The sequence below is a fragment of the Chelmon rostratus genome, chromosome 18, assembly GCF_017976325.1.
Source record: "Chelmon rostratus isolate fCheRos1 chromosome 18, fCheRos1.pri, whole genome shotgun sequence".
In the NCBI taxonomy this organism is placed as follows: Eukaryota; Metazoa; Chordata; class Actinopteri; order Chaetodontiformes; family Chaetodontidae; genus Chelmon; species Chelmon rostratus.
In genome coordinates this window covers 14,136,609-14,152,837 of record NC_055675.1, presented here as the reverse complement: position 1 = coordinate 14,152,837, position 16,229 = coordinate 14,136,609, and the positions used below count along the sequence as shown (strand labels likewise).

General features: G+C 43.9%; 1 protein-coding gene across 6 annotated transcripts in view; it reads left to right on the top strand.

The window, feature by feature from the left end:
* The window catches only part of utrn (utrophin), a 177,206-nt gene that overhangs the window by 132,284 nt on the left and 28,693 nt on the right, over positions 1-16,229 (top strand). For all 6 annotated transcript variants that reach the window (XM_041958496.1, XM_041958494.1, XM_041958492.1 and 3 more), the window contains 7 exons: positions 2,138-2,199; positions 3,404-3,478; positions 6,515-6,716; positions 7,476-7,561; positions 9,030-9,187; positions 13,231-13,397; positions 15,517-15,628. In XM_041958496.1, the coding sequence (XP_041814430.1) occupies positions 2,138-2,199; positions 3,404-3,478; positions 6,515-6,716; positions 7,476-7,561; positions 9,030-9,187; positions 13,231-13,397; positions 15,517-15,628 (862 nt within the window). The remainder of the gene's footprint in view (positions 1-2,137; positions 2,200-3,403; positions 3,479-6,514; positions 6,717-7,475; positions 7,562-9,029; positions 9,188-13,230; positions 13,398-15,516; positions 15,629-16,229) is intronic.

Genomic DNA, 16,229 nt, shown 5'->3' with positions numbered 1-16,229 from the left:
TACCCGAGCGGCTTCACCCCCAGACGCTCTCACTCACAGTTAGGCCAAGAACAGCAGAAATAACCACTCACTGTTGGTTATCTTTCAGATCCAGAAGTGGAATCCTGCCAACACCTGCAATTAACGATCATCTTTATCGATTTGTTTTTCAGTTGATTTTTTTAATACATAGAATGTATAAAACAGTGTAAAATGCCAAAAGTTCCCAGAGACCAGAGCTGGTCTTCACATTGTTTGTTGTGTCTGATAAACAGTCGAAAACATTAAAATATTCAGTTTTCAGTCATGTAAAGCAGAGAAAAGCAGCCAATCATTACATTTAAAAAGCTGGAAACAGAATGTAAATATGACTCAAACCAAGAAGTAATCACAAAACATCTTGGTGGTTTTTTGATCAACTAATCAAGTTATTGTTTGTGCACAGGTGTCCCTCGGTTTGTTTATGGTGTGAAAGCAAATACAGACCATAAGTTATCTGTATAAGCGGCGTATTTACTGAATAACTTCTGTATGCATCTCCAAGAAGCTCTGAGATATCTGCCAAGAAAATCTCTGTTTTTGTCCCCTGCTCTTTAATATTCTCTGATGCCTCTCCTCCTGCCAATGAATGTTTCCCGCTGTGTTATCTAAACTGTAGCAGCTTTGTAGTAAATGTGTCACTAGTTTGCTCCCCCACCCCCCCCCTCCTGCAGGACAACAAAAAGATTGCTTAGGCATTACTAAGGGAATGAGTTGAAGGGAACGCATTGAGGACAGCTGAACCTGACAACTCAGTCGTCCTCATTATGGCATTCATGAGTTGTGGATATAAGCACAAGCTTCCTAATCTTTTTTTGATGGAAATGCAGCCTGCCTCTTGGTGTGTGTGTGTATGTGTGTGTACATAAATGCGACGCGATACATCATTGTACAAGCTCTATCTTGTCTGTGATGTACCCTTCTAAGCTTTAATGGCAAAAATGTTCTATGACAGTAACTGTCTGAGAATTGTGGCCATGATAGCCAGTATTCTTCCTCCTAGTTGTGTGTTTGCGTGCAGCAAATATCATCAGATCCCCCGACTTGGGTTCGCAGAAACCCTTTTGTCAATTCAGGCGAGCTCTTTGTAGCCCGTCTAAATAAAACACGAGCCCATCCTCAGCACAGGGAGGGCCAAGCATTAGCGCAGCATGTGCAGATGTGAAAGAGGTCATCAGTCGTGTACGGCCATTGAATAGCGATGATCATCCATGTACGGAGAGGGCTCCTGTTGTCTACTTTGCCACAGCAGTTCACCGTCGGCGCTGGACTGCGCTTCCTGCTGCCTGTCAGCGGAGAGCAATCCATCGCGGAAACCGCAGGGGAGCCTCTGCATCCAACTCTCATTTCAAAAAATCGCCTTCCAGACGTCTTCTCAAACATTCTACGCTGATCTAAGTGTGGCGCCTGACAGTTAGGTGCCATTTTGACACGCATACACACACACATACACCACGGTCAGCAGAGCTCAAATAGATATACTGACATATATATATATATATACCGTCAGATTCTTTGCTGTTCTGTGTGTGAAGGGAACCAAGCTTGATCATTTTCTTGAAGTTAATTTTTGAGTGCCGGTTTTAAACTAGTTCTGGTTTGTTTATACGTGGTCCCCTCATATTTATGTCCCATGGTGTTGAGAGAGGCAGAGCCTGTGGTGAGGGACAAGGATTATGTCTGTTTGTGAGTGGTGTGTGTTTTCTTGCTGTTTTTGGTTTCTGTGTGTGATTTATGATTTGTGGAGGAATATGTAGCCTCTGTCCACAGTTTAGACCCACTAAGAAAAGAGTTTGCAATAAAGCTGTCAGTGTTTGCACATGTCAAATGATGATGATAGTAGTGATGTTAGCGTGTGTGCAATTCCAGGCGTGTCTTCATTTTGCAAGGTTCTTGTGTTGCAGTTTTGTGCATATGTTTTTGTGTGCTCTTAGCTTTGGAGGTAGCTTTGTCTGTCATAGTGTTATATTTTTTATTTTGTGATAAGCCTTGAAAGTGGTTTTCAGTATCTCTAAGTGTGTGTTTTGACATCAGTGGCTCCTGTCCCGATGGCACGTCAGCTTATGTGTTTTTCGTGTTTGTCAGTCTAATGGTTCTCCTCTATTTTTGTGGTTTTCAGTCACCAGACACAGACAACCTGCTGGGACCATCCAAAGATGACAGAGCTCTACCAGTCGCTAGGTAAGAAACACACACATGGAATCACACAGTGTGTGCAGGCCCTGAAAAAGTGATTTTAAAAAAATCTTTTCTCAGTTACTTCTATTGATGTCAGGCCATGCAGATACTTTGGTTTCGTTTGCCCGTGTTTTTAAGATATTGCACACGCCGAGTATTAAAAAAAAAAATCTTTTGAAAAAATCACCAGCTATGTTCCTGTCCAGAAACCACGTTATTGTCACTCTGGGTAATTCAAAGAATTCACTGTGAACTGTTATATAGCATTTTTGGTCAGAACATGTTGAATCAAAACTTGTCACTGTGTGTTCTGTGCATTATCCTGAGTAAAAGGGCTGCTGATTCTGAAAAGAGATGTAGCTGTTGAATTTGTTTAATGTAATCTCTCAGTGCTTTGAGCACCATATTGGAAACTTGGAAAAATCAACTCAAAACTATCCACATTGCCAGATACCACTACAGGCGACTCATCAAAGATGTTTTACTGTAATTTCGTTGACTGACTGACCCTTTAGTAAGATTAGTAAAGCATGCAGGTAGGTCCGCAGCTACTGCAGGGTTTTATCATGCTCATACATTGGTTGCAAGCGTGGCTTTTGTTTTGTGAAACGTGTCAAGGTTAACACGAGAGGAAACTCATTTTGCAAATTGTATCTTGCATGTTTTACATTTGATGGCACCCTGACGGGCCTCCTGATCTATTTGAGGGCTGTTTTTTAGTGAGGGATCAACAAAATCTTGTACACCGATTTCCCTCTTGTCTAGTTAGTTTACTCTTTACATTTAACTTGGAAATTGCGCCCTGATCTTTTTGCTCTCTCTCTTGCTCCCTGTTAATACCCATATGCATGTCTCTGTCCCTGTGGGGTGGCCACTGTGACTGTTTTTTTAATGAGCAGCCGGATAAGTAATAAGCTGTAAAACTTTGGGAGTGTTTGCTGTAGGCCAGCAGCTCAACAAATAGCACCAGCCCCCACTGAGACAGAACTCACTAACCTAATTACACTGTCCACATTAGCCACCCTTTTCCTCGGTCATCTCCATAGACAGTAACTAACAAAAAGGCGGCTTTTATTGAAGACAGAGGTCCTTCTTATGTTGCCCAGTAGGCATATTTCTGTTGCACTTTGTTTTCTGATTTTCTGCCACTGTTTTTGTTTTTTTTCTGCCAAAACATTCATCTCTGTGTCTCTATCCCTGCCTGTAGCGGACCTGAACAATGTGAGATTCTCAGCATACCGAACAGCCATGAAGATCCGCAGACTACAGAAAGCACTGTGCTGTAAGTAAGACACACACACACTCATACACACCTTAATACCTACAGTCGTGGTCTGCTTCTTTTGAAGTCTGGGTGCAGTAATGATTTGAAGCTTTGCAGGCGCTGTGCCAGACCAGCGTAGGAGCCAAGGATATTTTGGCTTTACAATTACACACACCCTGTCAGAGTGTGTGTGTGTGTGTTTGCGTATGTTTGGCTGTGTTTGTGTGTTTGTGTGCATGCAAGGTTTTGTCCATGCACAGTCACAGCTGGTGCTTGTATTAAGCCCGCTGAGCATAGCCTCATTTGGTGCGTGCACAGGTGGGATTTTTTTAGGGTGTGCTTTTTTTTAAACATTTTTCTCAACACGAGAGCTGCTGTTTTCTTGTTCACAATGGAAGCTTTGATAAAGGCGGCTATTATCTCCAGTCTCAGGTGGCTATCAGCCCCATCTACACACACACTGCAGGTGCATGCAGACTCCCCCTTTTGTGAGGTTCCAACCAGCAGCTACGTGGGCTCAGCTCAGTGCAATCGTAATGGTGACAAATGTTAACTATTATCCAGCTGTTGACATTATTATAGGAGCACATGCTGCGAGCCCACACTGCTCATTTACATCCTGCTGTTTGTAGGAAGTTTGCATCGTTTGGATGTGTGAAACAAATGCCTTGTGTGTTTGTGTGTGTGAGTGTGAGTGTGTGCAGCTTTGGCCTGCGTACCTGAATAATCGTGGGTATCAAAGTGTGTTATTGTGTTTGTTGGTTGTTAATGAGTTTGAATGATCCAGGCGTTTTAGTTTGCTATCTCATATTGCCTCTCCGATCTCACGCGTGTGTTTGTGACGGGAATGTATTAGTCTGACTGATTTCGACTTGGGGCACAGCAATTCAATTTCATCCATTAGATTAGAACAGTCACAGAGCAAAACACACACACTCTCTCTCTCTCTCTATCTCTCTCTCTCTCTCTCTCTCTCTCTCTCTCTCTCTCTCTCTCTCTCTCTCTCTCTCACACACACACACACACACACACACACACACAGCAGAAGGTTCAGTAGTTATTAGTTATTAGCCTGGATTCTTGTGGAATCTGTGCTTGGAGACCTGTGTGCCTGTAAGAATGTCTGTCTCTCTGTCTGTCTGTCTATCTGTGCATGCGTGCGTGCATGCGTGCGTGTGTGTGTCCCAACACACATGACAGGGATACTATAAAACGGCTAATTGGGTTAAGTCTGTGCCAGGGGGCTGGAGAAGCACAAATGAGCTTGCGTGGCATCCTGCTAATGTGCCACAGCCTCTCAGCTTCATACCCGCGCGTGTAGTGAGAAAGCTAGAGAGAAGTGAAGTTTTTCTTTCTGGCAGCATGGCTGCCCTGCTGTGCCCCGCTACACGTCGATGCACCCCAGTAATTAGTGCTGTCTGGGGAACAGGGGGCAACAAAAGGCAAGGAAGCCACGGAGGGGCTGACAAGGAGCGAGCAACTGGGCAAATGAGGAGACTTAAGTGAGGAGAGAAGTTGAGAGGGATGAGGGCTGTAGGAGAGGGAGCAGGGTTTAAATGGTTTCTGGAAAGTTCTAGAGGGTCGGAACAAGACATGCATACAGAACTACATGCCTTATGAAAACTGTTGTCCATTTTTGCCAATTGTTCCAGACCTCTAAATAAGAATCAGATAAAGACCTTTGAGTAATAAATCTGGTCTATACAGTATTTATACTATAATGGCCCTCATTTTGGTCATGCTAATTATTCACCTGTAGCAGACAGCACACTACGCATTTGTTTTTCCAACTAAGTTTTGAACAGAGATGGAGTTTAGTGGTTGACCTTCTCAGTGGACCTTGAATAAAGCACAAAGTGTAGTAAGAGTCCCATCAGTATGTGTAAAAGGTCATGTGAAAGCATGGCGGCCCAAGTGCATACTGGGTACTAATTCTACCCATGTTCTGAGCAAGTAGTACATTCTCTGCAAGAAACAAATGAGATATAATGTCTCAGGATAGCTGTTTCCCCCTGTTTCCAGTCTCCGTGCTAAGCTACGCTAAGTGGCTGCTCGGTCCAGTCTCATTTAACAGACAGATATGAGAGTGGTGTTGATCTCTTAAGAAAGTGAATAAATGTATTTACCAACATGAGCGTCAGAACAATGCGCTAGAGTAGAACACTTAAGAAAATAATACTCAATAATAAACAAACTAGACAACAATATCTGTGTATGCGTGTGAATGGCAGTATCTACTGAACAACAGCTGCTGAAAGTGTCTTGTGCTTTATCTACATTTCAATTACTTTGTTTTCTCTTGCTGTGTTTGTGTGTGCACACATCTGGCTACTTTGTTCAGTAGCATTGTCCCAAAGGACTCAATTAGCCTGTTTTGTTCAACTTTCTCTGTATTTTCCCACTCTCTTTTTGTCCATAAGTGATAGCTACAGTATATAAGATGATGGAAGTGTAATTGAAACATTTATAGAAATACAGTATTCCTTTTTGCATTGTCATTGAAGATGAAGCCAACAAATAAAACTGGAAGAAACTAGACCCCTCTTCGTCTGACTCTTGTACATTTTTTCCTCGTTTGTCTTTTCCCGTTCAGATTTCTCTCTGGGATTAATATTTCACCACAACGATGTGTCTGTTCTCCGTCTATACTCCTGGCAGACTCTCGCACATAGTTGTTTTGAACTATTTTGGACAAAATATCAGTCAAGTCTGCAGTTTTGAAGTGCCTCTATGAATAGTCTGTGCCATTTTCAGCTCCTCGTCCTCCTTGTACGAGTCTGACAGGTCACTAATGGTTCTGACTCGCTCTTTTTCTTCTTTTCGTCCCTGTCACCCCTCATGTGATTCCTCCTTTAACTTGTTCCTTCTCGCTGTTCTTGTTAACCTTCCTCCACTCTCCTCCCTTTTCCACTTTCACCTCTTTCTCCCAATCCTCCTCTTTTCTGTCTCCTCAATGTTTCTCTCCTGCCCTCCTCTATTTTCTTTTCCATCTACCTCCTCTCATCCAACCCACAACCCCCCCCCCCCCCCTCGCTTCTCCCTTCTCATCTGCAGTGGACCTGTTGGATCTCAGCGTGGCCCAGAACACGTTTGAGCAGCACAAGCTCACCAACAACAATCAGCTGCTGTCCGTTCCCGATGTCATCAACTGCCTGACGTCCATCTACGACGGCCTGGAGCAGGAGCACAAAGACCTGGTCAACGTGCCGCTCTGCGTTGACATGTGTCTTAACTGGCTCCTCAACGTTTACGACACGTACGTATGCCACCTGTTTCACATTCGGGCCAAAGCATTATGAACTGGCCTCCTTTCTTTTCTGAATGTGTCGCAGATTTTGACAAAACCTGGGAATCGTGCATGTTGCCACCTCCATCCTATAAAGTTTGCTTCATGTTCCAGAAAATACAGCGTGTCAAATCTCTTAAATCATATTGGATGCCAGTGGCAGACTGATGCATCACATCACTCTACGCTTGCATTTTCAAATCCATCTTCATTGGTCTGTGCATGATGATTATGTTAAACATATTTACACACTCGTATGCTTATACTCTGCGTATGCATTGTCAACTTGCTATATGCACCAGCAAGTGCCTCAGTTGGCATGCGAGTGGCTGTTGCACACTGCGTTTGTTTGAGCGCACACATGCATACACGCATGTTCAAATACACTCAACACTCGCCGAAACAGCACGGCCATGCTTGCATAATCGCACGTGTGTTCCCACGCTGTTAACCAACAGGCTTACTGATCTAAACATTGTTTGTGGGTACACAGAAAAAGCATCTGTGATCTCCCTAGCTCTCACACACAATGAAAGAAGCACACACTTGAAGTTTCTTCTCTTTCCAAGCACATAATGATTTTCTGTCACTGTTGCATGTAATTCAGATCTGAACAGAAGTGAACACACAGACATACTGTTTGTACACAAACATACACCCACGATAAGTAAAACTGACTCATTGCCACTGTCTCATGTGTGGGTGTTTGTGTGTGTGTGGTCCCTGCAGTGGTCGCAGTGGAAAGATCCGCGTCCTGTCCATGAAGATCGGTCTGCTCTCTCTCTGCAAGGGACACCTAGAGGAGAAATACAAATGTAAGTGCCAATGAGTAGTAAGATATCTGCTGATGCATACATGCACTTAACCACAACGCCGCCCCCCCCGTGCCCAGATCAGTCTGCGGCGAGTCCATCCCACACTGCTTCGGCATGGCAATAATCCCAGCAGTATTAATCAAACTCACAGAAAGAGGGCGGGAGGTAGAGAGAAAGAGAAGCTGGAGAATGGCTCGTCTAATTGGATGAGAGACCTCCTACGCGTTTTCCCTGTTCTTTCTTTAATTTTTTTTTTTCTGATTTGTTTTTGAGGATTAGGGAGTGTGAATATAGGCTCGACGCACTGGGAGGAGACTGTCATTTTGGCTTCCTGCTCTTTGTTTCTGCTGCTTTATCTCTCACTGTCTATCTTCCTCCGCTGTCACTGCTCACACCATTGTTCATCCATCCAGCAGTGCCACTTTGTCTTCCGTCCTGTCTTACTTCCTCTTGCTTCCCTCATTCTCTCCATCCTCCCTCCCCTCTTCCTCTTTCTCTTCCCTTTCTCCCGCCATCATGGCATCCCTGAGCCTATTCGTTCCACTGGCAGTTTCTATTAGCCTGAGAAGGGTATCAAGCACGCCTGATTGCGTCCTTCCTCCTTTACTCTTTTAGAGTCTCATTGGCTGTCATTCCCATGCATATAGCTACACACACACACACACACACACACACCTAACCAGGCATGTCGCCATTTGACACTCTTTTTGCGACACTTGCATATGTCAAATGTAATCTCGTAGCAGAAAGTTGCGAGTCGGAGACGTGGGCGTTGATCAGTCAGATGACACGAGAGGTGTGTGTTGGAAAGGGGTCACGGGCACACATCATTGCCGCTGTTTGCACGTACCACACGGGCACACATAACAGGAGCTGGCATCAGGGCCAGGCCTCACACAGAGATCAAAGTCAACTGCAAGCGGAGCAGAAAGACCTGTCATGCCCTTCGTTTCTCCCTCTCCCTCCCCTCTTTCTCTGCATGCTCTCTTTGCTCAGTTTGTGCCTGAGCTCTGGGCAAATTTTTGTCATAGCTTCATCTAAAATGTGACGCTGTCAGTGTGTTAACTGGCGGAGCCTGCGTGTCACTGGGCAGGCGCCCATACCCAGTTCACCTCTGTCAGTCTGCGGGAGGATGTGGTGGAGAGTTGGAGGCAGGCAGAGAGAGATTAGAGGAGAAAGAGCCTGGCATGTAAGGAGTGAGACAGAAAGATTAAAAATTGCATCTTCCCCTGATTTCTTCCACATCCTCCCCACCACCTCCCACCAATATGTATGCACAAACACACGCACACACACACACACACACACGCACGCTTCCCTCCCACTCTATACTTCACACTTTCTCCCTCTACATCTATTTATATCTATAGCTTTTATTTTAAATGCCACCCACGTGCTTTGACTCTTCCTCTTTCTCTCTCTCTCTCTCTCTCCCTCATCCGCCTCCACCACACTCTCCCCCGCTCAGACCTCTTCAGCCAGGTAGCGTCGGCAGGTGACACGTGCGACCAGAGGCAGCTCGGCCTGCTGCTCCACGAAGCCATCCAGATCCCGAAGCAGTTGGGGGAGGTGGCCGCCTTCGGGGGCTCCAACATCGAGCCCAGCGTCCGCAGCTGCTTCCAGCACGTACGTTTGCACACAAACTCACCCAAGCATGCAGATGCGTAATCACTGCATGCATGTCAATGTACTCATCCACAAATTTAAAGAACACACTGTATAAGCAGATAAGCTAGGGTGTGAGTAATCACATTATGTTCTTAATACCCGTTGGATTACAGGCAGGGGGAAGAAATCTTTTCGGAATGCTATTTTGGCCGTTACCACTAGTTGTATAAAAGGCTGGATTCATACTTAACGCACACTGAAATCCACGTTTTCCCATCATAACTAAGTAATAATTCTTAACTTACTCAAAAATGAGATTGGTGAGGAAAAGAGAAGTCTCTCACCGCATGGACGAATTCATATAAGTGAGTTGACTGACAAGAGTAACAACAGCTATTCTGATAATTGATCCCTCATTTAAAATCATTTTTTATAATGCAAAAATTCCCTGGTTCCATCCTCGCACATGTGAATATTCGCTGGTGTTCTCAGCTCTCTGTGAGAGTAAATTGAATCATCTGTTGGCTGCACAAAACAAGCAATTTGAAGACATCAGTTCGGGCTCTGGGAAAATGTGATGGACATTTAAAAAGACAAGACTGCTTAATGAAGAAAATAACTGGCAGATTAATTGTTAATGAAAATAGCTGTTGTAGCTCAAATGCAGTCAGAGGCTAGTAATGGCTTACAGCGATGGCCCGAGCCTGTAAACTTAGAACACAAGGGCAAAACTAACACAATCGAGCTCAAAATGGCCTCCAAAATGCTGTTTTCTGTAATATCTCATCATTCTTCTTTGGAAAAATGTACATATTGTGAAGTAGTTTGCAGATAACTTTCCACCACAAAACCTACATGTTCCAGGGACAGTCAGTCTCTTGGTGGTACACCCCTCCACACAAAGAGTTTGTGGGCTCAACTCTCAGCTTCTTGAAAATCTGCTGGTTGGTTCACCAGTGCAGATGGTTTTCCTCTGATGGAATTCAGGGCTCTGAATAGGTTTTAATGTTTGCTGCATGCACCATATATATTGCTATGATGTTTCCAGGGAGTAATCGATTCTTCATATTTATCCCTAGAACCTCCATCCCTAGAAAACGTAAAAATAACATATCATGTTTATTTCTGTCAGGGTCGGAGGCTGCAGCTTAAAGATACTTAAAAACTGGCTGATATTACGCTTTTATCCAGTGAAAATTTCTTGCGTAGACTCCTTTTTTCCACACTGTCTGAGCCAGTTTGTGGCACGAATCAACACGTCTTCTGATACAGTGAAAAGATGGGATTTATTGTTGGGCTGTCCCACTGCATTATAACAGAGCTGGAACCGCCTCTGCCAACATTTCTGCATTGGCTTCTAAATGTACCCGTGAGTTTGTTTAGCTTTATGTACTTGTAAAGGTTTTAGAGCGAGAGTAACCAAAGGTTGCTCAAAATGGCGAATATATTTAGAGTTGGAGACATTACTGGCAATAGTTTTTGGCAAGTGATCAGTACTGTAATAGGTGGCATTTTGATGCATCCTCCCAAAGCTAACTGGCATTAAGCACCTCAGTGTCCTCCATGTCCAGCTATCTAACATCTGCCTCTCTCAATGTTGTTAAAATGCTTCAATGTTTAAGCTCTACTGACCAACCACGAAGCCTCAAATGGCCTGCAGTCTTTTGCTGGTTGTCCTCTAGCGTTTTACTGCGGCCAGCAAACCACTTTCCCTAGGTTTATCTCCGGACATTACTGGCATTTAATGATGTCTTCATCCCCCCTGGGACCACTGTTTCATTTTTCCCCACTCGTTTTCCCCTGGCTCATGCTTCAGCAGTCATAAATGGGAGCCAAACATTAAAATTAGGGAGCTATAAATTTCACTGATATCTTGCGCTGCGGCTCTCAAAATAGCAGAGTGAGGTGGTTTTAAACCTTACTGGATCTCTCTCTTGCTTTTCTTCTCAAAATATTGCAAACGCCTTGCCTCCTTGGGGAGGATTCACCCTCTCGATGACACATTAATACGCATTTGCACACGGAGAGGTGAGCGCGCACAATAGCCCACAGACTTGATCATGAATTGCTGTGGCAGCTGTAGTCCAGTTGCTCATTAATCATTCAATCATCAAACCAAGTTGGCAGGTAGACACTGACACATTCACACACACAGACACACACTCTCATTTACATGCTCACACATATACACAAGCAAAGCCATGATCCACCTGCCCTGCCAGTGACAGTGCAGTCACCCAGTCCATTTGGTTTAATGGGGCTGTGATGAACGAGTTGCGCCGCCATAAATATGGCCTCATTCACTGTTCCTTTGTCAGTCTCCGTCCTTTACCCATCCATCCGTCTATCTAGCCATCCTTTCAGCCATCTCTTCTCTGCGGTAATTAATCTGTATGTGCTATAAATCTGCCATTACGTGGCGCGGAGGAGGGTGGGAAGGCAAAGATGAGACTATAGTATGGGAAAGGAGAGACAGAGAGGTGCTCTGATTGTTCAGGGGAAGGTCAAATGGAAAGGTGAAGATTTAAGGTGTCATCAGGGTGAAAGTTTCATAGGCAGCGTTCTCACCTGTCAGCCAGTAACTTTGAGAAGCCTTCTTATTCACTATATAATGTATAGTATGGCCTTTCATTGGAGGAACACATGTTTTTCAAAACTCATCTAAAAAATGTTCAGTGTTGTCTAACCACCAACTGTCCAAGAACTCACCTCATGAAATACAGTCTGTATTCGGCAAATTTCAAAATTCGAAGCCTTTCATGACTACAAATCTCAGTGCAGTAAATATTTGACGCCAGTTTTTGGAACTTGACCTTTTTTCAATATTTGGTGCTTCAAACACTTTTAGCATTTCACCTCATCGCACACCAAAGCTCACAGGTAAATGTTTTTGAGAACCGACTGCAAATATTGATCCATAAAGCTGATCCCTGATTCCAGTTTGCAGGTTGGGATGTGTTTGTCTTTCAGTTTGTTTTGTTGCATTCATTTATTTTCAGAAGGATATACTAATAAAATTGAGAAGCTTGCACACCGTAAGCCTTGGGAGGGGATCAGGGGAACACACAAACACACACACACACACTTCTGTTCCTTTTGATTATTCTCTCCTCTTATTTCAAATGTATTCAGCCCTTTGCTGCATTTGCTGCCCTTTTTGTGTGTCAGGGATGATGGAAAGGTCGTCTTTGATTTGTTTAGCAGTAACAGCAGCCATGTCAAAGCTTCTCACCCAGTGTTGGCTTATCCAATTGGCTCATTATAACGTGCAGTTGGGCAAAGATGCTCCTGAAATATATTTTGTGAATGTTTTTCGTGTCCTGTAATGTTTGTTCTTCTTGTCAATTGGTTAGTTTTAAAAGGGACAAATGTTGGAAAGTGGGCACTATTGTCACTTGTATTTCACATCTTATCACTGTACAAGTACAGCCCTGATTTTAAAAGAGTTGGGACGCTGCCTAATAAGTCGATAAAAACAGAATGCCATCATCATTATCACACTGTGTTTTATTTATGGTTTACACAGCGTCCCAATTTGTCGGAATTGGGGTTGTACGGGTTACATAAGCATTTACACCTCTAAAAGTTTAGAGCAGCACTTAAGAGTAGGAGTTTGTGGGTGTTTTCACAGCTTCTCACATGGAGCAATAGGGCTGTTAGCTAACAGCAAAGCTATGGGCGTGTAGGACAAGGGCAGAGAGGGTGTGAAAATCAATCAATGTTTATTGTTAGACATTTCAACCAATAAACATGAATAAGGAGCTCGTAAAAGTTATTTAGTCTTGGTCCACAATTCAGGGCAATCATGCGTCTGAGGGAGTCGTTGCTTTAATATGTGTGGTCATCGTCAATTTGTCTGCATCTGTATTTGGCTTTCAGTAACAAGCAAAGAGCCACAGCTTGTTAATCATTTCTGCGAATGACGTTGTGCATGTTTCTCTATCATGTTCACCTTATCAGCACTGTTTGCTGAACTTTTATAGAAACCGTAAACTTCATATGGTTGCTAAACTTTTGATTTAAGGGCTCCTAACTCTTGGCGCTGCCTCTTTTATGCCCAGGTGACCAATAAGGTGGAGCTGGAGCCCAGGCAGTTTGTGGATTGGATGCGTCTGGAACCCCAGTCTATGGTTTGGCTCCCCGTCCTGCACAGAGTGGCTGCTGCAGAGACGGCGAAACATCAGGCCAAGTGTAACATCTGCAAGGAGTGTCCTATTGTTGGCTTCAGGTAAAACACACTCGCATGCTCAGACTGAGCATTTAATTGATGATTTGTGAAGCATGCATGCAAAATAACGAGACAAGTCTGCAACATGTAATAGGCCACTCACTCACACAAACACCAAATGTGGCGGTTGTTCTCTCCTGGTTGAGCATAAAGGGCAGATCTGCTCTGGAGGGCAGGCATTTATCTAAATGTCAACAGCTGATACACCACTGACTAAATACCATCCGGAGGTTTGCAGTGAAACATGCACACATAGTCACAAACACACAAACATGCAGCGCACAGCCACATTCACAAAGTTCACAAAGAGCCGATTGGCTGGCAAACAATCCATAACAGACCTCCCTCTGATACTGTGCACGACTGACAATCACACACAAACAAACGGCCATAGCTGCCTTTGTTTCACTTGGTTCCTGATCTTATCTCACACTTGTATATTAATAACAGGTCAAGAAAGATGTCTGTTGCTGTTCAACACCTGTAGTCAATTTGTCATAGAATTTAGTTTTTCTCTGACAGTTTCTCACAGTTTAGCAGAGAAAAGCTTTTTCTGTGGCTGGAGATTCGTGTAACACTGCGCCAAGTGAAGTCGGGTGGCAGGATTGTCCCTTTCAGATTCCTTGCTTTGCCAGCAGAAAGAGAAATGCAGTCAGACATTTGATGAAGCACACGTCTCCCAAGTTCTGTCACTGATCGATGAGAGGGAGCGATGGAGGGAGGGAAAGGCCGAGAGCAAGAGAGGAAGAAGAAGGAAAATGCATCGCAGGCGTTTTGTAGATTTCAATTTTTTTTTCCTTTTTAGTAGCAGCAGTTTTTTCAAACAAGCATGGTACATGCGATCATCCAAAAGCTCGAACAGAACTGAAGGGATAACATGTCAGCAGATATGTTTACGTTTGATTAATGTCAACCCAACTGCAGCAAATTAGTGGGAGGCCACCGAGACACATTCAACATGCACCATTTCCTGTGCGTTCAAGCAAACTATCCTGAGCGTGTGTTACATTTACATATTTACTTGCAATGTTGGACCTGCCAGCAATAATTTAAACTTAATTGCCTCCGCTCTGATACAAAATGCCAATGAGACAAAAGACCTCGAGTCTGTTATTAGCGAGACGATTTGTAGGATGTTTGGATGCTGACCTTTATTTTTGAATGTAGTCTTATTTTCCTACTTTTTGATTTAATACCTTTTTAGTCCTATTATTTGCTCTTATTGTGCCATGGTTTAGGTCAACGATTCCCCAACTGTGGCTCACCTATGAACTATTAATGCTTCTACTGTTATCCTTTTAGTCCTATTTCGTTGCTAAATTGACAATTTCTTCATAAAACATATGGACTCGAATCCTGCACAAAAGCTGCTTAATAAAAAGTGCTTTTAACCGCTAAGAAGATGTCACCTAATCTAACCAGACAATGCAAGTTCCATAATTAACCAAAGTTGTTGGTGGATAAACTCATTAATTAAGGGCTTCTCAGCACCTCCCGCTGTGAAGGTGAATTAACACCCCCTCCTCGTAGTAATATGCTGCGTGTCAGTGCGTAATGGCGCATTTGACTTGGTGGTGTCGTGTGCACGGTTGCATCCTTTGATGTATGGCACTCTCTCGTAGCTCATCAGTCAGCTAACCTTGGGAGAGCTGGAGAGGAGAGAGAGATAAAAGACTTAAGCTATTACGTCTGAATGGCTCCTGTCTCAATTTAGCTGTTAAATGGCCTTGTGGCTACAGCTTCTGCTGAGGACAACATCCTTGACAGTTGTTGTCACATTGTTGTGTTTTGGTGGAAATCCAACTGTCTGTCACACTGTCAGCATATTGACAAGATTTTCAGTGTGTGTGTGCGTGTGTGTGCGTGTGTGTCTTAACATGTGCTCGTGGAGGATTGTGTGAATGACTGACAGTGGAAATCGACAGCTCTCCAGGAGGCCCCAGTGTAGCCTGGAGATGAGTCAAGTTGTAGGGCTACATACGTGCTCACGCACGCACGCACGCACGCACGCACGCACACACACACACACCCTGGGGACAGGCAAGTGACATCTACTCTTCTTCCCAGCTCAACTTATCTCGCTTTTCACCTCCCTTTCTCTCCTCTGCTCTCTCTCTAGGTATCGCAGTCTGAAGCATTTCAACTACGACGTGTGTCAGAGCTGCTTCTTTTCTGGGCGCACCGCCAAGGGCCACAAGCTCAACTACCCCATGGTGGAGTACTGTACGCCGGTGAGGGACACACACACGCACTCACACGCACATACACTGACACACACGTTGCTCAGCAGCTCATTTCATATCTCTTTTCCACGTACCTGCACTCTCCTCTCATCCGTTTAATGGAAACACACACATTCACACTTGCAGACTTTGGTTATTAGAGCAACGCATTTATACTTATTTGCAGTTTAAATGTATTACCTTACAGTGAATATGTGCTGATGTTTTAATTTAGAAATATTTTTGTAATTCTGTGGTCTACATCGTGATTGTCTCACCAATATCTAAACCAATAACCCCCCTAAAATGTTGCCCCCTGCATTTTTAAATGCATTTCTTTCTGTCTAAAGCTCACTAAGGCCTTGCTCACAGTCTGCATTCCAATTTATCCTAAAGGTCAGGACTCTTAGATCAACTGGGGTGGAGTCAAGTTTTTCCACACCAACCTCAGAAAAAACATTTCTTTATGGGCTTTTGTTTGTGCATGTTGAACAGGAACAGCACATTACTGTTGAGAATATTGTTGTATGTTGCAGCATTAAGATTTCCCTGAATTTGAACTAAGGCCAGACCGTGAAAAACAGAGCCAAAAGTGTGCAGAAGTCTGTGG